The 25,358-nt window shown below is 44.7% G+C and overlaps 1 protein-coding gene across 1 annotated transcript in view; it reads right to left on the reverse strand.

The window, feature by feature from the left end:
• Nucleotides 1-630: 630 nt before the first annotated feature.
• LOC139325453 (apolipophorins) overlaps nucleotides 631-25,358 on the reverse strand; it is a 75,101-nt gene continuing 50,373 nt past the window's right edge. Inside the window, exons 42-59 of the mRNA XM_070955337.1 lie at nucleotides 21,620-21,769; nucleotides 20,863-21,003; nucleotides 18,447-18,575; nucleotides 16,785-16,946; nucleotides 15,640-15,798; nucleotides 13,360-13,528; nucleotides 12,577-12,755; nucleotides 11,580-11,672; nucleotides 10,428-10,632; nucleotides 9,385-9,512; nucleotides 8,508-8,605; nucleotides 7,216-7,400; nucleotides 6,001-6,203; nucleotides 4,223-4,409; nucleotides 3,374-3,483; nucleotides 2,027-2,149; nucleotides 1,255-1,396; nucleotides 631-773 (exon numbers count right to left, since the gene is read on the reverse strand). Of these exons, the coding sequence (XP_070811438.1) occupies nucleotides 631-773; nucleotides 1,255-1,396; nucleotides 2,027-2,149; nucleotides 3,374-3,483; nucleotides 4,223-4,409; nucleotides 6,001-6,203; nucleotides 7,216-7,400; nucleotides 8,508-8,605; nucleotides 9,385-9,512; nucleotides 10,428-10,632; nucleotides 11,580-11,672; nucleotides 12,577-12,755; nucleotides 13,360-13,528; nucleotides 15,640-15,798; nucleotides 16,785-16,946; nucleotides 18,447-18,575; nucleotides 20,863-21,003; nucleotides 21,620-21,769 (2,706 nt within the window). The remainder of the gene's footprint in view (nucleotides 774-1,254; nucleotides 1,397-2,026; nucleotides 2,150-3,373; nucleotides 3,484-4,222; nucleotides 4,410-6,000; nucleotides 6,204-7,215; nucleotides 7,401-8,507; nucleotides 8,606-9,384; nucleotides 9,513-10,427; nucleotides 10,633-11,579; nucleotides 11,673-12,576; nucleotides 12,756-13,359; nucleotides 13,529-15,639; nucleotides 15,799-16,784; nucleotides 16,947-18,446; nucleotides 18,576-20,862; nucleotides 21,004-21,619; nucleotides 21,770-25,358) is intronic.

Here is a 25,358-nt window from a genome sequence, read left to right on the forward strand (position 1 = left end):
AGGATGCCAGCAACAAGTCATACAGTCATAAGTGGGAGGAGATGGGTGATAGGAACGATGAGAAGATTAATAGTAATGCAGATTTAGTAACTAGTATGACAGTGTTGAGGGAATTATTTGTTTAGCGGAGTGATGGTGTTTGGGAAAAAAACTGTCCTTGTGTCTAGATGTTCTGGTGTGCAGTGCTCTATAGCGTCGTTTTGAGGGTAGGAGTTGAAACAGTTTATGTCCAGAATACGAGTTAAGCAAATTAAAGTTAAGCAAATCTGGTTCCCCCTCATTGACTTTGCTTTTTGGAAGCCAGCTGTAAATGACGATCACATGAGCTCATGACACTGCAACCGCAATAGATGCGGTTTGCCAAGCACCCATATTTGGACCATGTGGCCATGGGGATGCTGCAACAGTTGGAAGTACGAGGACCAGTGGTGGGTTTCAAAAATTTTCGCTACCGGTTCGGTGGCTGTGGCTAGGCAGGGGGGGGCATGTGACTGAGTGGGCATGGCCAACTTGACGTCACCCACGCCCACTCAGTCACATGACCCCCACCCCCACCTAGTCATGCCCACAGGAAAAGGTAGGAAAATTGTTGGAATTTCCACCTATCTACCCCCGCCCTCCCTTCGCCAGTCACCCCTGTTTCCCCTCCTTTAGTGGCCCCGGCCCAAGCCTCGCTTCCTCCACCACCACCGCCTCTTTGTTTGGGCTGCTTACCTTCCGCGGCGGCTGGTCCAGAGTCCTGATGGCAAGCTGACCGGAGTTTTTGGCGGCCCCTGGCCGTAGGCCGCCAAAAAGTACCAGAGGTCACGGAAAAAGCTACTGCTGTTGCTGCCATGTTCTTCGCACATGCACATCCCATTGGACGTGCAAGGCAATGGGATTTGCATGGGCAAAGAACATGGCGGTGACGAACATGGCGAGCAGGGCAAGCGAGCGAGTGGCGACTGGGGGATTCGTTCGGGGGCGTGGCCAGCCAGCCATCGCTACCGGTTCGGCGACCTTGGCCAAATTTCCTGCCAGTGGTTCGTGCGAACCGGTGCGAACCAGCTGAATACCACCTCTGGCGAGGACTGGCTGTAAATCACTATTTTCAGTGTCAATGTAACTTCAAACAGTTGCTCAACGAACGGCTGTAAACTTGTAATGATTGTAATGTGACAGATATTTGAGTGGCGAGGCATGACAGTTCTAAATAAACAGTTTTTAAATCCCTAATTTATTTGGTGGTGTGTTGGGGGAGGTGGGACATCTTACCACACTGAAGGGGCATCTCTATCGGGACGAAATTCCGGTTGCACAGATGCCTGAAGGCTGCAGCTAAGTTACAGGCTACTTTGATGCTCTGTAGCTCACACAGGTCAGTTTTGCACCAGTGGTAGAACGGTTCAGGGTTCACCTTTTTAAGAAAAGGAAGAGTAAAATGTTCAGATGTTTATTGGGTAAATATAGCATTCTTCTTTAGTCTGGCTCGAGTGAAGAACATCTGTTTGAATGAGCTTGTAAAACACAGATCAAACAAAAATGATAAAAAAGTACCAGTATTTTTTTAAGCAGGAAAAGAATCCATAAAGCTCTTCTGTAAACAAATGATGGAGAGAGGGAGGGAGGGAGGGAGAGGGAGGGAGGAATGAAAGAAAAAGAAGGAAAGAAAGAAGGAAGGAAGGAAGGAGGGAGGGAGGGAGGGAGGGAAGGAAAGAAAAAGAAAGAAAGAAGGAAAGGAAGGAAGGAAGGAAGGAGGAAAGAGAGAAAGAGAAAGAGAGAAAGAAAAGAGAAAGAAAAAAAGAAAGAAAAGAATGGTGCAAAAGACAGAAAAGAACTTTTAAAAAATAGCTGCCTTTTTTTTACAGCAGTTATAATCATAGCTATAAATGTACCGCTTGCTCTGAGGTTACAACATAGAATCATTGAGCTGGAAGGGACCTTGGAGGTCTTCTACTCCAACCCCCTGTCAATGGCATAATCTATTTTTTCTTATCATCCAATCCCTAAATCATTATGCAGGACATCATTAGCATTATATTCTTACAACTCCAAAACAGTTCCTAAAAGGTGAGGCGGAGTCTTGGAAAAAGATCTGGCAGATTTCAGCGCTCTGCTGACTGACGCAAGATTTGTCATCTCTCATGACTTCACTGCAACGGCTGTTCACCTTGGAGGAAAAGATCAAACACAACCACTGTCAGTACTATAAACAATTCAGAGCTTGCGTTGCATAGCTTATGTCCACCTTGAAGGACAAGGTTATTTACTCAGAATGAATAGGTATGTATGCATTCAGCAAATATCACATCTCTAAAGAGACCAGCAATTCATACGTATCTTATGAGCTTCACCATCAGCACTGATGGAGGAACAAATCTTGGCATTTGCTTTGTCGCTACTTTCAATTGTTCCTTGACTATTTCTTTACAGTACAGGTACTCCTTGACTTATGACTGCAATTGAGCCCCAAATTTTCCATGATCATGTGGCCAGCAGGCCAAAGGCGCATGGAACACTGTTGCCTTCTCACCGAAGTGGTACCTATTTATCTACTTGCATGTTTTTGAACAGATAGGTAGGCAGGAGCTTGAGCAAATAATTGTTCTGATAATTGTTCTTTCTAAAGAATTGTTCTTTAGAAAGTATACAGCACAAACTTAGTCCCGGCAAACCTCTTTAATTCATATGGCTGTGAATTATTGTCATTCCCAATCTGAAAGGCTTCTCAAGCAGTCTTTCAGGGGAGTGTTTACAAATACTCACCTTATCTCCCTTGGAATGCTGCCAGAGAACTTATTGCCACACACAGGGCAAGGCCAAACAGAGTCAAAACAGAGCTTTTCCAGAGCTTTTACCAACCAGATGAACTAATTGCTTCCTGCAAAAGCTCACGTCCCATCCGCTTCTCTTTTATGTCTTATGGGAGGGGCCAATCATCTCCAAGCCTTACTCCCAAGTCGACCCTGTTTCCTTAATTGTTCTTGTCTTCTGGCAGCTCTGTGCACGCGCACATTGGGAATAGGCGGATACTGTTCTTCTGCCTCGCTGATGTCAGACTTCAGAGACTCCGGAGGCAGCAAAGAACTACCAGATGGCCTAGGCCCCCTCTCTGCCTCCGACTCAGAGCCCTCGTCCGAGCTTCCCCAGACTCCAGGACTGGTCCACGTTCCTCCCCAACCACTGTCCGAATCTGCTGCCAGCTCTACTGGCCACTGGTGGGCCACAACAATAATGGGAACTCATCCCATCATGCGCCGCTTGGGTCTTGAACTCAGGGTTTCTAGATGACAAGCTTAGCGTCTTTAACCATTGAGCCATTGCACCCCTAGCCCTATCTTATTTCATCTTTCCTTTTAGGCTACTAGTGTTCAATATTTCCTCTGCCAAATACCTGCCATGCTTGTATGAATTCTGACAAGCTCTTAGCCAGGGAGTGGTCAGGAAGCATCCATTCGTTGCCAGCTTCATTATCATTGGTACCAAAAAGGCCAGCAGACACACCTAGAAAGAACAGGAAAAAAATTGAATCCTTGCAGATTACAAGGGTAGCTTTGGCAGAATCAGAGAATGTCCCATACGGCTATATTATTCTAATGTTCCCAGAAGGCTTTTAAGGACACCCATTCATTCTTAACATGAATGCTTTGGTCACCACGTAAAAAAAGATGTGGAGACTCTAGAAAGAGTGCACAGAAGAGCAACTAAGATGATTAGGGGATTAGAGGCTAAAACATGAAGAACGGTTGCAGGAACTGGGTATGTCTAGTTTAATGAAAAGAAGGACTAGGGGAGACATGATAGCAGTCTTCCAATATCTCAGGGGCTGCCACAAACAAGAGGGAGTCAAGCTATTCTCCAAAGCATCTGAAGGCAGGACAAGAAGCAATGGGTGGAAACTAATCAAGGAGAGAAGCAACTTCGAACTAAGGAGAAATTTCCTGACAGTCAAAACAATTAATCAGTGGAACAATTTATCTCCAGAAGTTGTAAATGCTGCAACACTGGAAGTTTTTAAGAAGAGATTGGATAACCATTTGTCTGAAATTGTATAGGGTTTCCTGCCTAAGCAGGGGGTTGGACTAGAAGACCTCCAAGGTCCCTTCCAACTATTCTATTCTATTCTATTCTATTCTATTCTATTCTATTCTATTCTATTCTATTCTATTCTATTCTATTCTATTCTATTCTATTCTATTCTATTCTATTCTATTCTATTCTAATCTGAATGCTTCATACAAACCATGATGCCATCCATCCAAGGTAAAGGTGCAGAAATTGTAACGAAGGTCACAAAAAAACAAGGCTCCATCAGCTGTAGCCATTTCAACATGGTTTGTGTCCACCTGGACGATGGTGCCGTTTTCTTGGAGAGGGACGTCAAAACTCCCGCAGTCCTTCAACAGCGAAGTGTTGTATTGCTTGAAGATCTGTTTGAAAACAATTTTTTAAAAAAATCCAGCTTGAGGAGATTGCTGACAAGATGCTAAACGCAAGCCAGTAGAAATATACAGATAATTTAGGTTACTCTTAACTCTGAGCTGAGTATGTGAGCTGAGTCTCTTTCCCAACCTAAACTGAACTCAACCTAGGATTGATCTAGGTCAGGGATCTGCAACCTTAAACACTCAAAGAGCCATTTGGACCTGTTTCCCACAGAAAAGAAAACACCGGGAGCCACAAAACCCTTCCCATGCCTGGCTATTTCTTGAGCAGCCACAAAACTAGCATATGTCGTTGAATTAAACGTTCTGTGTTCTTCTGAAACTTCTCTTTTCTTGGATTTATGCATGGTTGGCCTACTGGCGGTTTAAAAGCTCACTAAATCGCATGCTGGTGGGTGTCGCAGATTGGCGGTTGTGACACATATTTTGAGCGATGGAGCTTCAGCAGAGGGGTGAAAGAGCCACATGCGGCTCCAGAGCCACAGGTTGCTGACCCCTGATCTAGGTGATCCAACCTAGAACTAAGGAGAAATTGGGAGGACAATTAATCAGTGGGATGGATTGCCTCCCGAAGCTATGGGTGTTTCATCACTCGAGGTTTTCCAGAAGAGATTGGACAGCCATGTTCTGTCCCCAACCACACGCACACATACCAACAGACGTTCAGGAGTTAAAGACCAAACCAGCCGGCAAAATCCTTTTCCTTAAGATAACGGAACTTGGCAACAACCTAGTGGCTGCCTGCCAAGAGTTTATTCTTTATGAAGAGGAGAGATAACTTCTCCCCACTTCTGATACATCCAAAGAAACAGCTCAATAATTACGGAGGTAATCAAGTCCAGAGATCGTCCAGCTAAGTCTTATAGCAAAAGTCCGGCAATGCAGAATGGTGTGGAAGCTTTCAGCTTTGTTCGTCACAATGTTTGACTGGCCACCACACTCCCTTTTATATCCTGTGGGGTGTGGTCCAGTGACTCAGCCTAATCTCGGCATGCCTTTTCTTCTGTTGCACGCGCTTATCTCTGCGACGCTGGCGTGGATCCAGCCAAGACTCATTACCCTCATCACTGTCCATCTGTGGTTGCTTTGACGTGCTTGGCCCCGGCCCTATCTCTTGCCCTTCGGCGGACACTGAAGGCAATGCCAGAGAGGAGGGTCCTGGAGAAGGAGGCCTTGCCAACTCCTCTTCTTCACTCTCGGAGTCCTCTCCTGCCGATGACACAGGCTCAGGTAACGGAGCCACAACAAGCCATTGGTCCAGAATGGTATCGAGTCTCTTGTTCAAACGGGGTTGGACTATAAGACTTCCAAGATCCCTTCCAACCCTATTGTTCTATATTCTATGTTCTAGGAACCCAAATTCTTGGTTTAGTGCTTTGGTTTTTGTTATTATGTTATTATCCATAATAGAGAAGGATGGATGGTTGACATGCATATCACTGGGTTGGAAATAACAAAAAGTAGCTACAAGCTTGGATGCATTTAGACAGATGCAACTTTAGCATCTCCATCGATCCATTTTGCTTTTGCCTGGACTGATAACAGCTAAAAGTTTAACTCAAGTTCCAATTTTTACCTTCTGTTCGGGATAAATGATGACAACTGTTTTCTTCATGTTGAGGTATAGAGACCTGTCCGCACCACTGCTCTGGTTTAGGATGACAGTAAAGGCATTCTGGGAGAAATCTTTGGCCAGCAGCAAACTGCAGTTGGAGGTCAAGCTGTACATTTTCCCATCAAATGTCCATAGGTGCTTGGTACCCATCAATAAGGCTTGATCTGGGTGGGGTGCAAACATAACATCATGCAGTTACTTCAAGGGAGTCCAATCTTGGCCATTTTAAGACCTGTGGACTTCAACTCCCAGGATTCCTCAGCCAGCATAGCTGTTTTCTCAGAAAAAGATCAGACTTTGGGCCATCCCGACTAAACCGTAATATTATTCTGGAATATGGCATTGAAATCAGATTCTACCCTAACAGTCTTTCAGACAAGTCTTCGTTGTCTAGAAGCCATCTAGGTGCCCTCATCCTTCAACTATGGAATGGAAGAGTTTATAATTTAGAACAGGGGTGTCCAATCTTAGCCATTTTAAGACCTGTGGACCTCAACTCCCAGAATTGAGGTTGGGGAATTCTAGGGGTTGAAGTCTATAGGCCTTAAAGGGGCCAAGGTTGGACACCCCTGAGTTACTTATTGGTCTTGTAGAGCTCCTTGTGGTGAGGAAGACCTCTTCTGTGGGGGGTGGGGGGGCAGTGGTGAAATCCAAATTTTTTTACTATCACTTCTGTGGGCATGGCTTGGTGGGCGTGGTGTGACTTGGTGGGTGTGGCTTGGTGGGCATGGCAGAGGAAGGATACTGCAAAATCTCCATTCCCTCTCCACTCCAGGGGGAAGGATATTGCAAAATCTCCATTCCAGCCCCACTCCAGGGGAAGGATACTGCAAAATCTCCATTCCCTCCCCACTCCAGGGGAAGGACACTGCAAAATCTCCATTCCCTCCCCACTCCAGGGGAAGGACACTGCAAAATCTCCATTCCCACCCCACTCTGGGGCCAGCCAGAGGTGGTATTTGTCAGTTCTCCAAACTACTCAAAATTTCCGCTACTGATTCTACAGAACCTGTCAGAACCTGCTGGATTTCACCCCTGGAGTGGCGGGGAACACACAACCACCATGTAACAAACAAACAAATAAAGAAACAAAGAAACGCTAGATCCATCCTCATCATCTTTCAAGAGCTGTAAAAGAAGCAGAGGGATCAAAATGAAAATGCTCCGAGAACTTACGTTCAAAAGGGCTCTCCATGATGGCTCGCTTGAATTTGTAATATTCTGCAGCCAGATTGATGTGATATAGGCCTCGAAGGGGCTTTATGACTTTCTCTTCAATGACGCGGTTTGTAAGGTTGATCAAATCTAATGTGGCCTCTCCTTTGGGCACGACAGGCAAACTCAATGCCACAGAACAGTTCCTGCGAGGAATCCACATGGATGACTTGAAGCAACTTTGGAAATGCATCGATAAAACTCAAGAGCCTGCGGAACTCATGATAGGTAGTCCTTGATTTACAACCACAACTGAGCCCATAAGTCCATTGCTAAGCGAGGCAGTTGTGAAGTGAGTTTGGCTCCATTTTACAATCTTTCCTGCCACAGTTGTTAAGTGACTCACCCAGGGGTGAAATGCTACCAGTTCGCTCAGGTTTGGGAAAACCGGTTAGTGATAAAAACTACAGGTTCAGGCGAACCGGTAGTTTAAAAAAGCTACTGGTTCCTCTGAACCAGTATTTCCGACGATCAGCTGTGCTGCGCGGTTTAGCTTTGCTAAGGAAGTGGGAAATCCTGTTTTCTAACAAAGCTAAATCGTGTGCCACAGCTGATCCCCCCTCACTGTTCTACTTACCTTCCCAAGCCTCCTTTTGGCGTGTACTGCACATGTGTGCACGCAGCACGCACCAAAAGAAGGCTTGGGAAGGTAAGTTGAAGAGTGGGGGGGGGGAAATCAGCTGTGCAGCGCGGTTTAACTTTGCTAGAAGCAGGAAATCCTGCTTTTTAGCAAAGCTAAATCACGCGCCACAGCTGATCCCCCCCTTGGTTCAACTTACCTTTCCAAGCCTCCTTTTGGTGCATACTGCATATGCGCGTGCATGCTTAGTGTGTACTTTGGGAAGTCCAGAAACGGGCCTGTTTACAGTCTCCAGAGAGCCTCCGGAGCCTGGGGAGGCCATTTTTGCCCTCCTGGAGGCTTGAGGAAAGCCTCCAGAGCCCAGGAAGGGCAAAAACGCCCCCCCCTCGCTGTGGTGTAAGAGGCTAACTAGGCCACGCCCACCATGGCCATGCCCACCCAGCAACCGGGCAGAGAACCCCTTGCTAAAATTTTTGAAGCCCACCCCTGGACATGATCCATCATAAATAAGTTGGTTGTAAGTTGAGGACTACCTGTAGAAGCCTTTTAGAGTAGAGTGAAGGTAGTCTTCAACATACAACCACAGTTGGGACAGAACTGGAGGAGAAACAAGGAGGAGACAGCCATGTAGCAAGAAGTCATAAAAGAGAACAAAAAATCCACCGTGTGCTACCTGGCTGAGAATCTGTACAGATTCGATATAGATTTTTGGAGCCTGCTCAACATTCGGGATAATTTGGCTTCTGCCCAGTTTAGTATCTGTTGAGTTGCCTGTTATCAAGATAAAATAAAAACCAGGTTTAGATTTTATTATTAAAACGGAATTAAGCATTTGAATGCCAAATGAGCATATATTTATTTACACATTATATTTTAAATCCAGTGCGGTTGTGCAAACTCTCCGCGGTTTACAAGTAAAACAGCTTTCAGGAAACTGATTTTATTTTATTTGATTATATAACAGGAAATGGGAGATTTTACGCACAAGATCCTGCCAAGCACATGGAAGTATGCGCCCCCGGTGTTCTCTTTGAGAGGATCAAGGGAACATCCATGCAGCCTAGGGGTGAAATTCAGCCAGTTCTATCTGGTTCGGGCAAACTGGTAGCGGCAGCTGCGGGAGACTCTGCCCACCCGCATGGACATCATAATGTCAGTTTTTTGCGACGATTTTAAGCCTCTGCGCATGCCAGGGGTGGTTTCTACTTACCTTTACTACCGGTTCGCACACGCTTGCTTCCTGATGATGTCAGGGTCAGTGAGCGGAGCCTCCTGCCAGTTTCACTACCGGTTCTATAGAACTGGTCCGAACCGGGGGCAACCCACCACTGGCGCAATGGTAGAAGGCTTTGCCCATGTGCAGACGAGCAAAGCGAGCGCACACACATTTGCGAACCGGTAGGGAAGGTAGGTGAATTTCACCCCTGATGCAACCTGTTAAGAAAAGTCCTACAAGGAACTGTGTACAAGGGAAAATATATAATACCAACCATATCAAAGCCAGTTTTTAGGGATCTCAACGCAACCTGGATGGGTTCCATCAGCCATACGTCTTTCACCACAGTGGGTACCAGTGCCTGAAGCTTCTTTAGATACGCGTCGGTCTTCTGTTGCCAAACTTCATCCAAAGGTTTCAAAGTCACATCATAGTAGGCATCTTTTAGGGTGGTTAGTGGCTCTTGAGTAAGATGTTTTAAAAAGACAGTAAGAACAAAAATATGAAAAGGGTCTATCATAAAGATCTACCACAGAGTCCTATCATCTTGAAAGGATGGTCCCAACCTTTTGGGACACCAGGGACCAGTTTCATGGAGAGAGTTTTTTTTCCGTGGACCACAGTCTTTCAAGATAATTCACAATTACCGACAGGGTGTGTGTTTCAAAACCCATTGCTACCAGTTCGCTCGTGGGTGCTTGCGCGCATGCAAGCATGCGTGACTCAGCTGAGCATAAGCAGTCCGGGCAGGTGGGTGGAGCCTCCCACCAGTGCCGCTACTGGTTCACCTGATCCATGGCAAACCGGTAGCAACCCACCACTGATTACCGATCTTTATCAGGCTTGGAGAGTGGCCAGGCCGATATCTTTCAGACGGCCCAATACTTGGCAAGAATGCAGGAATGAACTAATTGTCTCCTGCAAACTCCCCTCCCCTTTCGCTCCTCTTTTATTCCCTCTGGGAGGGGCCATTCATTGTCCACCTGTGGCCTTACTTCCAAGTCGACTTCCAGTTGTTCTTTAGCTGTTCCCTTCGTCTGGCAACTCTGTGCATGCGCACATTGGGAACAGGCTCCAGCTGTTCGTCTGCCTCACTGATGTCGGACTCCAAAGGCAGCTGATAACTGGCATGCAGCTCTGGCCCCCTCTCTGCCTCCGACACAGAGCCCTCATCAGACCCTTCCCCAGACTCCAGGACTGGCCCATGTTCCTCCCCAACCTCCTCACTGTCCGAATCTGCTGCCAGATCCGCTGGCCTCTGGTGGGCCACAACACTGGGGCTCAAGTGTCTTTTATCTGATCATTGCCTTCTTCCTGTCCCTCAAGGCTGCTGTTCCCTCTGTTTTTTACGTCTTTCTTTTGCCCATCTGTGCTTACTTTGCAGCTCCAGCTGGACTTGTTGTAGGATGCTTTGAAACTTCCTCAGGTACATGGGGAGCTGATCCCGTAGGAGTCGCTTAAATCCACTCTGCTCCCACATCTGAGCAGCTTGGCTCGTGGAGCCATGGAGGAGTCGTACCATCTCTTGGGAGGCTTCTAAAGACCAGCCAACAGCATCGTACAGAAATCCAATGTGCCGGATCTATAGTACAAACCATATGAGAGAAAAAAAGCAAAAGTGAATTGATCTCTCTGGCTTTCTGTGTCTCTCTCGCACCCAAAATAGTCTTCAAAAAAAGTCAAATATGCCTGTGAATTTGAGTGGGTTCACAAATCCATTCTTTCATGTTCACCAGGTTATCGGCATTCCTGAATTTAAAATGGTTTTAAAATAGTCCTCACATTTAATGACTATGGTAACATCCTCATGGCAGCTTCATGTCAGCATGTTCCCAAGTGAAGCCAGCTTTGACCCTATGTAATTTACCCTCCAATTATGACTCTGTTTCCCCCCTTCCCCCCCAGGGTGTGTCATCAATCACATTTGCCAACGGAGCAATTTCGCAGTTTGTAGAGGTCACTCCCCTCCAGCTGCTGTAGATAACCCTGGGATACAGCCTTGAGAGAGATAAGCATGGAATATGCATCTGTCTTTGGCTGACATGCTGTTTGCCATCCACCCTGGCCTATGGCAACTCGAGAGAAGGCCAGGGATGCTTTGCGAGTTGAAACTAACAGTCTTTCGGAAGGCCCTGAAGACGTAGTTCTGCCAGTGGGCCTAGGGAACCCAGAGTGGGATGAAGCCCATTAAATAGCTGGTATGGGTGTTTGTTGTTGCTGGGATGGGGGTGGGGTGGAGTGATATTATTTTATTATTTTTATTTCTTTTATATTGTGTTTTTATTTCCTGTAAGCCTCCTTGAATTGCCTGTGATTAGGTGGCAATGTAAATGTTCCAAAATTTTTCTCTCTGTCTCTCTCTCCCCCGTCTCTCTGTCTCTGTCTCTGTCTCTGTCTCTCTTCCTCCCCCTCTCTCTGTCTCTCTCTCCCTCTCTCTTCCTCCCTCTCTCTCACTCTCTCTCCCCCTCTGTCTCTCTCTCTCTCTCTCTCACACACACACACACACAGTCCCTATACCTAATATCTTACCGATTTTCTGAAATCCTGAATATGTTCCTCCAATTTTTTTATTTTTTCCACCAGTCTGTGCCAGAGATCAGAAGTAATCTCACCCAATTTTGACTGTAAGAATGAGAAAGACTCTTAGGGTAGTTAATATAGTTTATTAGCTGAAGAGGCAGAGCAGAATAGACATCTCTGGAGTCAAATTGAGGCAACAGGTTGATCTGATTTGGAATAAACATTGATCAGGACATTTCAATGACAATAAATATCACGGCAATTAATGGTCGTTCCAGTGCTAAAGCTAAAAACTGAAACAGTTGGACACTGAGAAAGAAAGAAGATAAGTCTTAAAATTATGGATTTGTCATCACTTATTAGAGTCCCGTGAAGTGCAAGAAGTAGTAATTGATCAGTCCTGGACAAATAAAGATTGACTTGTGAGATGAAGACCGGTAAGCAGGCATTGATATATTTTGAGCATGCAATCCAGACGGATTAAAAAAAAATAACTATTCTTGGCAAGATTGAAGAAACTGGAAGAAGGGAAAGACACTGAATAAAATTAAGGAGATATCTGGAATATTCATCAAAAGATTTTGAGTTACAACTGAAGATTGATCAAAGTGGCAAGAATTGGACGTACTGTAGTAGTGGCCAAAATTGTGGAAACCTTTTGGGAACCCAAAAGGTTTCAACAATTTTGGCCACTACTGTAAGAGTCACTAAGAGTCAGACTCAACTTAATTGTATCTAACTATACAATTAGTAACTACTGTAATTAAAGATTAATTTGCTTGAGAGAGGCCTTCGCCCAGGGATTTTCTTAAATCTGGGCTCCAGCACCATTACATAAACAGTTGGCCCAAATGGTCAGTTTACCAACCTAATACTCTCGTTGTATCTATATAACTTCTTAAATTCACTTGCTTTTAAAACTATGTTTGTTTATTGGTTTGCCGTTTATGAATTTGAATGAGAGACAGAGAGACCAGTTCCTTGTTTGCTAAATGGCATCTCCCACCTCAGTTTTCATGACAAGGTCCCAACAGCCGTGGGCCTTCAGATCCAGACTTTGGTTAGACGCTTCCATGGTAAGATGTCCCATTTCTTCACGTCTGTTTACAACCAGGCGGGCGTTGAGTGCAGCTTGCTTTTGACCCTTCATACAAGCTGCAAATTCTAGTGCGTCCTCGGAATTTCCTAAGAGAAAAGAGTGGAAGGCAGAAAGAAAAAGGAAGGAAGGAAGGAAGGAAGGAAGGAAGGAGATAGACACAGAGGCAGGAAGGAAAAGGCAAGAGGAAGGAAGGAAGGAAGGAAGGAAGGAAGGAAGGAAGGAAGGAAGGAAGGAAGGAAGGAACAAATGAAGGAAGGAAGGAAAAAGAGGCAGGGAGACAGGAAGGAAGGAAGGAAGGAAGGAAGGAAGGAACAAACAAATGAAGAAAGGAAGGAAAAAGATGCAGGGAGGCAAGAAGGAAGGAAGAAAGGAAGGAACAAATAAAGGAAGGAAAAAGAGGCAGGGAGGCAGGAAGGAAGAAAGGAAGGAACGAACAAACAAAGGAACGAAGGAAAAAGAGGCAGGGAGGCAGGAAGGAAAAGGCAAGAAAGGAACAAATGAATGAATGAACAAAAGAAGGAAGGAAGGAAGGAAAAAGAGGCAGGGAGGCAGGAAGGAAAGGGGAAGGAAGGAAGGAAGGAAGGAAGGAAGGAAGGAAGGAAGGAAGGAAGGAAAATTTCTGTAGTAACTCAGAAGAGGCAAATTTTGAAAATCCAGGAAGAGGATAGACTCCTGCATTGTCGAATCTACCTTTCAAGTATCCCATGTAATACCGAAGACACTCTTTTCCTTTGATGGCTGTTATTTTCACTTTCTCATTTGGATGATCCATCTTTCCCTCAACGAAGACTTGGCTTTCATCAGCTGAAGAGGTCACACAGGCCTTCACATCCATCCAAGTAGCCTCGGATCCTTTTAGCTAGGCGAGGGAGATGAATCACAAATATAGACACAGAGCAAAAGAGTTATTCTGAAACAGCATTTCATTTCAAGTTCCAGAATGTCTCACCATTTCTCTACTTTATCAGAAGCATTGGGAAAAGTTTAGGAACATGACTTGGGCAGAAAGCATTGTGGACATCCTGAGTTCCCATTCCCGCTTTCAGGATAACTTTGCTTTTACAAAAATCAAGAGTGGATGATGGATCTCATAACAAGGGTAAAAAGGTAAAGGTTCCCCTCGCACATATATGCTAGTCATTCCCGACTCTAGGGGGCAGTGCTCATCTCTGTTTCAAAGCCGGAGAGCCAGCGCTGTCCGAAGACGTCTCCGTGGTCATGTGGCCGGCATGACTCAATGCCAAAGGCGCACGGAACGCTGTTACCTTCCCACCAAAGGTGGTCCCTATTTTTCTACTTGCATTTTTTTTTACCTGCTTTCGAACTGCTAGGTTGGCAGAAGCTGGGACAAGGAATGGGAGCTCACCCCGTTATGCGGCACTAGGGATTCGAACCGCTGAACTGCCGACCTTTCAATCAACAAGCTCAGCATCTAAGTCACTGAGCCACCGCGTCCCATTATAACAAGGGTATCATGGCTCAAATGGATTGTAGATTCTCCTCTTGCTGTAAGCCCGTAAATATCCCAGTCATGAGATGGCAGTATATACTCACTAACAAGTTGAAAATAAGAACGATAGTGCACAATTTAGGAATAATAAAAAGATGTTTCAGGCAGCTATAGCCAAACTCCTGATAGTTGTATTTCTCTTGGGATGGGTCTTTTGCAATGAAAAATCATTTGGAACAAGATGCATTAATATATCCTCACTTCTTTTCCCCAAAACGTAAAAGATCTCCTATCAAAACGTCATTCTGCTACCCTGTTTCCCCCAAAATAAGATATCCCCTGATAATTATAATAATTATAATGATAATAAGACTGTCTGCTGTAGATCTCACCCCATTCCTAAGAGGTCTGTAAGGGGCGTGCATAAGCGCATAGCGTGCCTTCCGTCCCGGTCCTAATGTTTTCTTTTATTCGTATCCTTTTCATGTATTTATAATTATACTTGTAACTGTCATAAAATACATGCTTGACTAAATAAATAAATAAGGCCAATCGGGGTTTTGAGCACATGGCAGTAAGGCCAAGTGCTTATTTCAGGGTTCAAAAAAAATATAAGACAGGGTCTTATTTTGGGGGAAACACGGTATATTCCTGCTAAGTTTCCCCACTAGAGGTAGTCCTCAACTTACAACCAGCCCAAAATTTCTGTTGCTAAGTGAGACATTTATTGAGTTTTGCCCCATTTTACGGCCTTACAGCTACGGTTGTTAAGGGAATCACTGCAGCTGTTAAGTGAGTAACCCGGTTGTTAAATGAATCTGGCTTCCCCATTGACTTGGCTTGTCAGAAGGTTGCAAAAATGACCCCAAGGTTGTTTTTTACAACAACGGATGTTAATTAACTGCATTAATAGCCGCCAAGAATACAAAGACTAATACTGAAAGCTTACTGTGGTTGGCAGAATGCCCAGAAGCAATTTGCAGGAAGCTGATAAGATAAGCAAGACAAGACACGAAGGTATGTGAACGGAGTTGTTTCCTGCAAATTGCTTCAGTCGGCGTTCCTCCTTAAAAAGGCTAAGGGAGTGGCCAATTAGCCCCAAGCCTTACTCTCGAGGAGACCTCCTTTTGAGGAACCACTCCTGCCTTTTGGCAGCTCTGCGCGCCCGTGCATTGAGAAGAGGCTCCTCCTCTTCGTCCTCTTCATTTATGGGAGCTTCTGGAGGTTCTGAAGGCCCTGGCTGAATCCCTGCCCCTGGCACCACATCTTCTCCAGCCTCCTCATTGTCCGACTCGAGTGCCAGCTGCACAGGCTGCTGGTGTAGCACCACACCAGCCTCCTTGTTGTTGGAATCAGCTACTAGCTGCACCGGCCGCTGACGGACCAGGACAGCCACTCTCTTTCTTCCTCTAGTCGCTTTCTGGGACCATCCAAGGTAGGAAAACAGCATAAGTTCAAAATAATAAAAAAAAGAAGCAGAGAGATGAAGTATTTCCCCTTATTAGTGACCCCCAGCTCACTGAAAATTCCGCTGAATAGTTCCTCGTTTCCAGCTTGCTGTTGTTCTGTAAAGCCACCGTAATCGTCCCTTCGTTGTTTCCTCCAAGGCTGATTTTCCCTTCGGATCGGAAGACGGTGTCTCCCTGGCTGAGCTGGAGTTTGCCAGAAAGAGCCACTGCCTAGAGGAGAGGAAGCATATAGGGTCAGGGGTGGTCAGTTTTCAGAAAAAATAATGGACAACGGGAAAGCTGTAGGTCAGAATCGGGAATACATTTAGAAGTACTAATAAAGGAGAATATTTGTAGCTCAGAGTTGAAAAGAGGGGTCCTCGTTGCTCTCCGAGCTTGGTTGCTTTCTTGCAGACGTTTCATTACCCAATTAGCTAACATCATCAGTGATAGAAGAGAGTGGGGTTTGCAGAGAGGAGGAGGAGGAGGAGGAGGAGGAGGAGGAGGAGGATAATCTGTGGAGTCTTTGGTGTTCTCTGAGCTTTATTGTTTTCTTGCAGATGTTTCATGACCCAACTAGGGAACATCATCAATGGTAGAAGGGAGTGGTGTTTGTGGAGGGAGGAGGAGGAGGAGGAAGGAGAAAAGGAGGAGGACTGTGGGGTCCTTGTTGCTCTCTGAGCTTGGTTGTTTTCTTGCAAATGTTTCATTACCCAATTAGCCAACATCATCAGTGCTAGAAGGGAATGGGGTTGGTAGAGAGGAGGAGGAGGAGAGGGGGGAGGAGGAGGAAGAGGAGGAGGAGGAGGAGAATCTGTGGAGTCTTTGGTGTTTTCTGAGCTTGATTGTTTTCTTGCAGACATTTCATGACCCAACTAGGGAACATCATCAATGTTAGACAGGAATGGGGTTGGCAGAGAGGAGGAGGAGGAGGAGGAGGAGGAGGAGGAGGAGGAGGAGGAGGAGGAGGAGGAGGAGGAGGAGGAGGAGGAGGAGAATGACTGTGGGGTCCTTGGGGCTCTCTGAGCTTGATTGTTTTCTTGCAAACGTTTCATTACCAAACTAGGGAACATCAGCACTGTTGGTAAGGGAATAGGTTTACTAGTAATCAGACGTCTCCAAGAACACAACCAAGCTTAGAGAGGCTCAAGAACCCCACACATTCAGATGTTACTAAAATAGTTTCTGTTTGAAAACCCTTCCAAACCATCCCTCACATTTGGGAGCTCACACATCCAGAGTCTCGTGTTGTAATTCAGCCAAGCTGCATAATCCGTTTCAACTTCTCCCAGAATACGCTGATGGGAACACGAGATCATCAAGAGGTTCTTTAATGTAGCTTCTACCATTATTTTATCCCGATGCAACACTCGGTTTGTCTGCATTAAAAGAAAAGAAAGAGGCAGAAATATAATTGTGGCACATACGGAGAAAACAAAAAGGACTTACATTGTTATGTGTTGTTTTTTTTCTTTCCATAAATGTTTAATACAATAATTAAAATTATTGCAACGGCGGCCCAGAATCACATCTTAGCACAATTCACATACAGTGTGAACACACTTGTACTGTTCAACTCCATTATTGTTCCCCTGTCCTTTAAAATTCAAAGCATGGAACCTAGAAAGTGTATTTTTCGTCATTGTACTTAACTACAATCACTTAGTTAATTTGAGTTAAGACTTCTCTGGAAGAGTCCCAAAGACACAGAATGAGTTCCATCTTGAAATGGGAACTTAATTGAATCAATTATCTCAGAGAAATGTTACGGTAGGTAGGGAGATAATCTCTCCTGGCACATTTACGAAAACATTGTAATCCAATCTTAATTTCACATAATGAAAAGCCCAACTATTAGGTTGCCACTTATCTTGGATGAAGGTGCCTTTTCTTGTGTTGGCAAGTTGGATGCTGCAGGTCCCATGATATGCATTGATTCCCCAAATCTCCACCATTCAGCAAAACATTGTGTGAAAAACACACCAAGAGGACCGCTGATGTAATTTCATGAGATGTTGACATTTCATTAGAGTTGTTCTGTCCCCGTCTCACACACGCACCCCCACAGACAGGCAACAGTTAAAGAACTCAGCTGACAACAGTTTATCCGGTATCAGAATTGGCAGCAACCAGTGGCTGGCTGCCAGGTATTCTTTATTCACGAGGGGGGAGTTTCTCCCTTCGTCCGGGAACAAAGCCAATACACAATAATCAACAAAGTCCAGTAAATACAAAAAAGGTCGTCCGATATCCGTTTTTTGCTGAACCGGCCACCACACTCTCTTTTATACCCTGTGGGGTGTGGCCCAGTGACTCAGCCTAATCCCTGGCACGCCTCTTCCTCTCCTGCGCGCGCTTATCTCTGCGACGCTGGCGAGGCTCCAGCCAAGACTCATCATCATCATCATCATCATTACTGTCCACCTGCGGCTGAGTGGAAGTGCTTGGCCCCGGCCCTATCTCTTGCCCTTCGGAAGACACCAGAAGCATTGCCAGAGAGGAGGGTCCTGGAGAGGGAGGCCTTGCCAACTCCTCTCCTTCACTCTCAGAGTCCTCTCCTGCCGATAACACAGGCTCAGGTAACGGAGCCACAACAAGAGTTTATTGACGCTTGTGAGCCTGGGGAGGGTGAAAACACCCACCCACTGTGGTGCAGGAGGCCGAGTAGGCCACACCCACCATGGCCACGCCCACCCAGCAACCTGGCAGAGAACCGTTTGCTAAAATTTTTGAATCCCACCTCTGCAGGGATCTATTTACATCTCTGGATCTTTGTGAGAGACCTACCATCGAGCACTTTGTGTTCAAAGAAGTGCAAAATCCTGCCCTCAACAGGCAGGGAGACTGAAAGTTTGGTGATAAAACCAACTTCCCTTTACCTCATAGGTCAAATGTTGTACAACCGTCTTGTTATCCCAGGTCAGATCGAGGTGCTGATTCAACATAGCTGTTGTCTGCTTCAGGGATCCACAGGCCCGAAGACTTGCAATTGTTAGGATGTTTTTAAGCTGCCCCCCAAAAAAAGAAGGTAAAACATTATTTACTTGGAGAACGGCAGTTCCAGGGGTTGGAGGCCACCCCTTGGCTCAGTGGCACCGGAGAAAAACCGATTCTTTCTGGCATGAAGGAATTCTATTTCTCAAGAGTTCTTCTTCTACCTTCCAGGAGTTCCAGGAGAAGAGGACTATTCCTGTGGTCCACCTTAAAGTGAAACCAGTTTAAATTCCTTCTCCATCCTGATGGCGCACTCTTTGAATTATGTCCTCCAATTTAAAGATTTCGGTATATCAAACTCAAAGATGTGAGCCATGGTGGCACAGTGGTTAGAATGCAGTATTGCAGGCTGATTCTGCTCACTGCCAGGAGTTCGATCCTGACCGGCTCAAAGTTGACTCAGCCTTCCATCCTTCCAAGGTCGGTAAAATGCGAACCCAGATTGTTGGGGGCAACAGGCTGACTCTGTAAACCGGTTAGAGAGGGCTGTAAAAGCACTGTGAAGTGCTATATAAGTCTAACTGCTATTGCTATTGCCCTTCCTTCCTTCCTCCCTCCCTCCCTCCCTTCCTTCCTTCCTTCCTTCCTTCCTTCCTTCCTTCCTTCCTTCCTTCCTTCCTTCCTTGTGCAATGGTTAGAATGCAGTATTGCAGGCTAATTTTGCCCGTTGTCTGGAGTTCGATCCTGACTGGCTCAAGGTTGACACAGCCTTCTATCCTTCTGAGGTCTATAAAATGAGGACCCAGATGGTTGGGGGCAGGAGGCTGACATTGTAAACCGCTTAGAGAGGGCTGTAAAAGCACTGTGAAGCGGTATATAAGTCTAAGGGTTATTGCTAGTGCTATCAAACTCAAAGAGGTACTTAGAGCCACATCTGGTTTGGCTCCAAAAATCATGTTACTTTTTTCCACTGTTTATATTTTTTTTGTGTCTCTGGTGAAACTGAATAGCCCACTTGCTGTCCAACCCTGAAACCCTTTCTTGCTGAAAGCCAACATTTGTACCTGTCCAGAAGTAGCTGTGATACAAGCATCCCAGCATGTGTTCCTCCTCCTGGACTGGTCTCCAAAAGTGAAGTTCATCCAGGCAGGCGGGCCGTGGTTCCAAGCCAGCTGCATCTAAAACTCAGAAGAGACATTTATCTTGAAAGCTCGAAGTGACAACAGCATCTCCACAATTGGACTGCAAGAGACGGATGCTCCAAAGTCATTCTGAGACAAGCTTCACAAACTTCACCACTTATGTGCAGGCTTCAACCTTGATCTCTCTGATCCCAAACTCAATGTCAGGTTTGAGATCATACTCAAGGTCAAGTCAAGTCAAGACACCTTGTTGGTTGTTTACCACTGGATATCACGGAACCAGTGGTGAAATCCAATTTTTTTAAATACCTGTTCTGTGGGTGTGGCTTGGTGGGCATGACTTGGTGGGCGTGGCAAGGGAAAGATACTGCAAAATCTCCACTCCCACCCCACTCCAGGGGAAGGATACTGCAAAATCCCCATTCCCTCCCCACTCCTGGGGGAAGGATATTGCAAAATCCACATTCCCACCCCACTCTGGGGCCAGCCAGAGGTGGTATTTGCCGGTTCTCTGAACTACTCAAAATTTCCGCTACCGGTTCTGCAGAACCTGTCAGAACCTCCTGCATTTCACCCCTGCACGGAACCACAATTGATCCCAACGTTTCTGTTGTTAAGTGAGACATTTGTTAAGTGGGGTTTGCCCCCATTTTACGACCTTTCTTGCCTCAGTTTTTAAGCGAATCAATGCAGTTGATAAGTTAGTAACATGGTTGTTAAGTGAATCTGGCTTTCCCTATGGACTTTGCTCGTCAGAATGTCGCAAAAAAAGTGACCCCATGACCTTGGGATATAACAACGGTCATAAGTATGAACCAGTTGCCCAGGGTCTGAATTTTGATCACGTGATCATAGGGATGGAGGAAAGGTTGTAAGTGTGAAAAACGGTCATAAGTTGCTTTTTTCAGCACTGTTGTAACTTTGAACGGTCATTAAATGAACTGTTGTAAGCCGAGGGCTTCCTGCACTGTTCGAGAAAGGCTATCAGCTCCCATTACTGCATTTCTCAAATCGACGGTGTTTTGAAGCATTTTCACCATTATTTACGGAGTGTTAACTCCATTCCAAGCCAGATAATTCACTGGTCAAATTGAAGTGGGTCAAGGTTTATAATATATCATTCCTTGGAAGTAGGACTGGTTGAACTTAATAGGATGCATTTATTTTTGGACAAATGAACGCACCGTAGAACCCTCGGGAGATAATTCTCTTCAATTACCTGTTGTGCATAGGTTCCTTTGCGGCTTTGGGTCAGGGAGCTAACCTCCATGTGTTTCATCGCGAAGTTAAAAGGATGTGCGACAGTGGCAGAGTAAGCAATCCGTGCTCTCCCACGCTTGAGAGAAGAAGACACCAAAACCTGTTGTTATCAGCAGAAAGAGACGTCATAAAATGGAGTAATGTAACCTTCACTTTTGGCAAAGAGGCTAGGAAATGATTTTGTCTTTTTCATGTGGGATTGGATAACAATGGCTGGATTTTTTTACCGGAAATATAAGTATATGGGAGAACAGGTGTCAACTTGCAAAGCATCCCTGGCCTGCTCTCAAATTGCTATAGGCAAAGGGGGATGGGAAACCAAAGACAGGAGTGCATTCCAGACATAACTTTTTCAAGGCTATATCCCAGGGTTACCTACAGTGACTGGAGGGGAGTGGTCTCTACAACCCGTGAAATTTCCTGACAGGGAGAACAATTAACCAATGGTATGGCTTTGCCTCCGGAAGTTGTGGGTGCTTCATCATTGGAGGTTTTTTAAAAGAGACTGGACAGCCATTTGTCTGAAGTGGTATAGGGTCTCCTGCTCAAGCGGGGGGTTGGACTAGAAGACCTCTAAGGTCCCTTCCAACTCTGTTATTCTGCCTTTTTATGTTTAGTTCTTTGGAAGATGTTTTTTCTAACCCTTGGGGTTCACTTGCGACGGAGGCTGCCGAGTCATGCAAACTGAAACCTAGATCAAAGAAAGTGCAGTTTACCTGCTGGCCGTCCACTTTGAACTGAAGCAGCCTTTCACAAAAGATTCTACTCTTTTCTGAAATTAAATCCACTTCTGTCCTTGCAGGAATGCCAGAGTTAATGGCCCCTTTGATGCGTTGATCCAGGAGCGCATGAAATTCTCCTCTAGTCTGCAGGAAAGATGGTAAAAGAAAATCAAGTGCACCAATTCAAAAAAAATTAAGGTGGTCCTGGACTTACGTCAGTTCGTTTAGTGACCGTTCCAAGTTACAATGGCAGTGGGGGAAAAAAAGTGACTTATGACTGTTTTTCACACAGTCTTGTAACTTCGAGCAGTCGCTAGATGAATGGTCATAAGGTGAGGACTACCTAATTTTTTTTTGTCTTTTAATGACCCCGTAATCCCTTGCATCAAGCGTGGAGTCGGGGCAACAGAACGGAGCTGAGTATTTACTGGCTGGATGCCCTTCCTGTTGCCAATGCAGAGTTTGCAGCAGATATTTTCACATTTCATATTTTCACATTGTGCACAGAGAAATATCTGCCTCGACCTAGGATCGAACTCGTAGCCTGATTGTAAGGTGAGAGCTCCACCTCTAAGCCACTGCACCACTTAAGGTGAGGACTACCTATAGCAGTGCTGAAAAGATTTCTTTGGAGAAGTTTGTTTGGAGGAGCCTTGGTAGTACAGTGGTCTAAAGCACCCTGTTATTAAGACCAGCTGCCTGCAATTACTGCAGGTTCGAATCTCGCCAGGCTCAAGGTTGACTCAGCCTTCCATCCTTTCTAAGGTAGGTAAATTGAGGACCCAGTTTGTGGGGGCAATAAGCTGACTTTGTATAAATATACAAAATATATACAAAAGGATGAAGGCTATTGCTTAGCGCATTGTAAGCCGCCCTGAGTCTCCGGAGAAGGGTGGCATATAAATCAAATTAAAAAAAAAAAAAAGTCAATCTGCTGTCAAAGACTGGGAAGAAAAATTAGATGTTTTCCCTTTCATCTTTTATTGAGAATAAGGTTGCTCATTAGGTTACAGATTATTATTGTTGTTGTTGTTGTTATTGTTATTAATCATTGCACAGTCAGCCAGATGTTCAGATTGAATTCGGCATTTTTGTCTACCTCTTGAGTCCTTCCCAAGGAGCTGGGAGAGGCAGATCTGGATTATTATTTCTCTGTTGTTTTGCATATACACCAAGTGCTTTTATACCAAGGACAAATTCTTTGGGTGTCTAACCTACTTGGTCAAATAAAATATATATATTAGCATTACATTAGGCCATCTGGCTCATTGGAAGCCCTGTGTCAACTTGCAAAGCTTTCAAGTTGCCATGAGCAGGAGGGAGGGAGAACTGAAGTGAATTCCATACATTCTTTCTGACCGCAATCAGAAGGAGGGTGTTAGGTTTCACAGCCAGCCAAAGTGGGTAATTGGAGAATGTGATTTATGACATGGCCAGAGCGGAGGGGAGAGACAGGGTCATAGGGGAACGTAAATCCTAACTGCATCCCAGTATTGCCGGAATGTTGCTCCTAATAAATGACTATATTTCCTTTGAAGTTTGGATCATGGCTCATGAATTAATTAGGGCATCTTTCGGAAACTTGACACCCTGATTTTCTCTAGCAAATAAAAAATGACAATTGAAACAAGGAACCCTAATCAGGCTAAGCAGTAGATAGATAGATAGATAGATAGATAGATAGATAGATAGATAGATAGAAAGAAAGAAAGAAAGAAAGAAAGAAAGAAAGAAAGAAAGAAAGAAAGAAAGAAAGAAAGAAAGAATTCTTTATTGGCAAGAGTGATTGGACACACAAGGAATTTGTCTTTGGTGCAGATGCTCTCAGTGTACATAAAAAGAAAAGATACATTCGTCAGGAATCATAAGGAACAACACTTAGAGATAGTCATAGGGTACAAATAAGCAATCAAATCATACTAGGAAACAATCATTATAAATTGTAAGGATACAAGCAACAAGTTACAGTCATACTATAGGACCCAGTCATACTGTACATCATGAGGACCCAGTTTGTGGGGGCAATAAGCTGACTTTGTATAAAATATACAAAAGTATGAAGGCTATTGCTTAACGCATTGTAAGCTGCCCTGAGTCTCCGGAGAAGGGTGGCATATTTATATATATAAAAAAATACAGTCATAAGTGGGAGGAGATGGGTGAAAGTCATTCAGTGTGGCCAAGCCATTACTTACAGCTGTGCCTTTCAAAAGGACGAATGCAGAGACAGTGTTTTCACCAACAGTAAGCACCACTTGAGAATCAAGATTGATCTTATCCTTTAAAACATGCCCCGATCCATTCATTTTTGTTGGGATTCCAAGATCCTGAAATTAAAATGAAATATTCAACACGGCAGCACCTAAGGATGGCTATTATTTAACTGTAGCTAAATGTGCTCTCACAAATGAAGGCGAATATACGTGTCCCAGGATAACTGTAATTAAAAGAACCAGATGTTGGAAAGGACATCTGCTTATGAACCTGGAGAAGTGATGCTTTGCAAATAGATATTCCTGGATGATTTGACCGAAGTCCACTTTTGTATTTTGGTCTTGATGCCAAAGTTCTAATCTTGTCATCCACATTTGGAATGTAGTAACATTGATGTCTCTTTGGGGAGGTCTTAGGACATATTTGCACAGTTTCTTTCAAGCTGAGAGACACCTTTGGACTTGAGGTAATATACCAGGGCTGTCCTACCATGAGTTGTTGGAGTCAAATCAAAGAAGCATGGAGCATCAAAGGAAAGCCATTTAATCTAATTGGAGGACATTCTTAATTTAAATCTCGTGAATTAAATATGTTGGATATACTTCTATCTGTTTGGAAATTTATATTTATTTATTTATTTATTTATTTTATTTTATTAAATTTCTCCCGAAGGACTCAGGGCGGTGAACAGCCAGAAGATAAAACACAGAGATACAAAATTTAAAATAGATTAAAACAAATTAAATAATTTGGCTGAATTTTAAAATACCCCATAATTAAACAGATTAAAATTTGTATTTAAAATTTAAATTTAAAAAGGAGAAGATTTAGGCCAGGCCAGCTTGATGAAATAAAAACGACGGAAGGTGCGCAGATCCGGGATCCTCCGTATCTCCGGATCGTTCCAGATCGTAGGTGCCCCCACAGAGAAGGCTCTCCCTCTAGGGGCCGCCAGTCGATATCTATACTATTGTTAAATTTATATCTATACTGTTGTTAAAACAGTAGGTGGGACCCTACTGTTTTAACAACCGGTTTGCTTCGTGCATACTTTGCGCAAGAGAAGTCACCTTCTGCATTGCAGCTGGTGAGGAAAACAGCTGAGGCGCGGCAATCCACTCTGCCGCACCGATCAGCTGGGCTTCGGAAACGGAAATATAGATGAGTATAACACAAGGGCGGGAGGGCAGGCCCACTTCAAAGTCAGAGCGAACCAGTTCGCTCACAGCTGAAAGTCGGAGCTAACGGTTCGCCCGAACCTGTCTGAACCAGTAGAATCTCACCACTGCTTCTACCCCATTCATTTATGCAGTACCGTGAAAATCCTTGGAGGAACCCCTGGATTCCATCCAAGAATTTCAGGAGTCTAGATGCTACCTTGAGATCTCAGATAACGTGACCCTGCTATCTTTTGATTTTGATTGGATCTGTATCATTTGGAATGTTTTTCTTAATGTTAGGGTTAATGTTAATGTTAAAAAAAGAAGTAAAAAGATAAAGGTTTCTCTGTCCAGTTATG

Source organism: Pituophis catenifer, unplaced genomic scaffold (genome assembly GCF_029215685.1).
Source record: "Pituophis catenifer annectens isolate HBS135680 unplaced genomic scaffold, rPitCat1.0.hap2 SCAF_16, whole genome shotgun sequence".
NCBI classification, from domain to species: Eukaryota; Metazoa; Chordata; class Lepidosauria; order Squamata; family Colubridae; genus Pituophis; species Pituophis catenifer.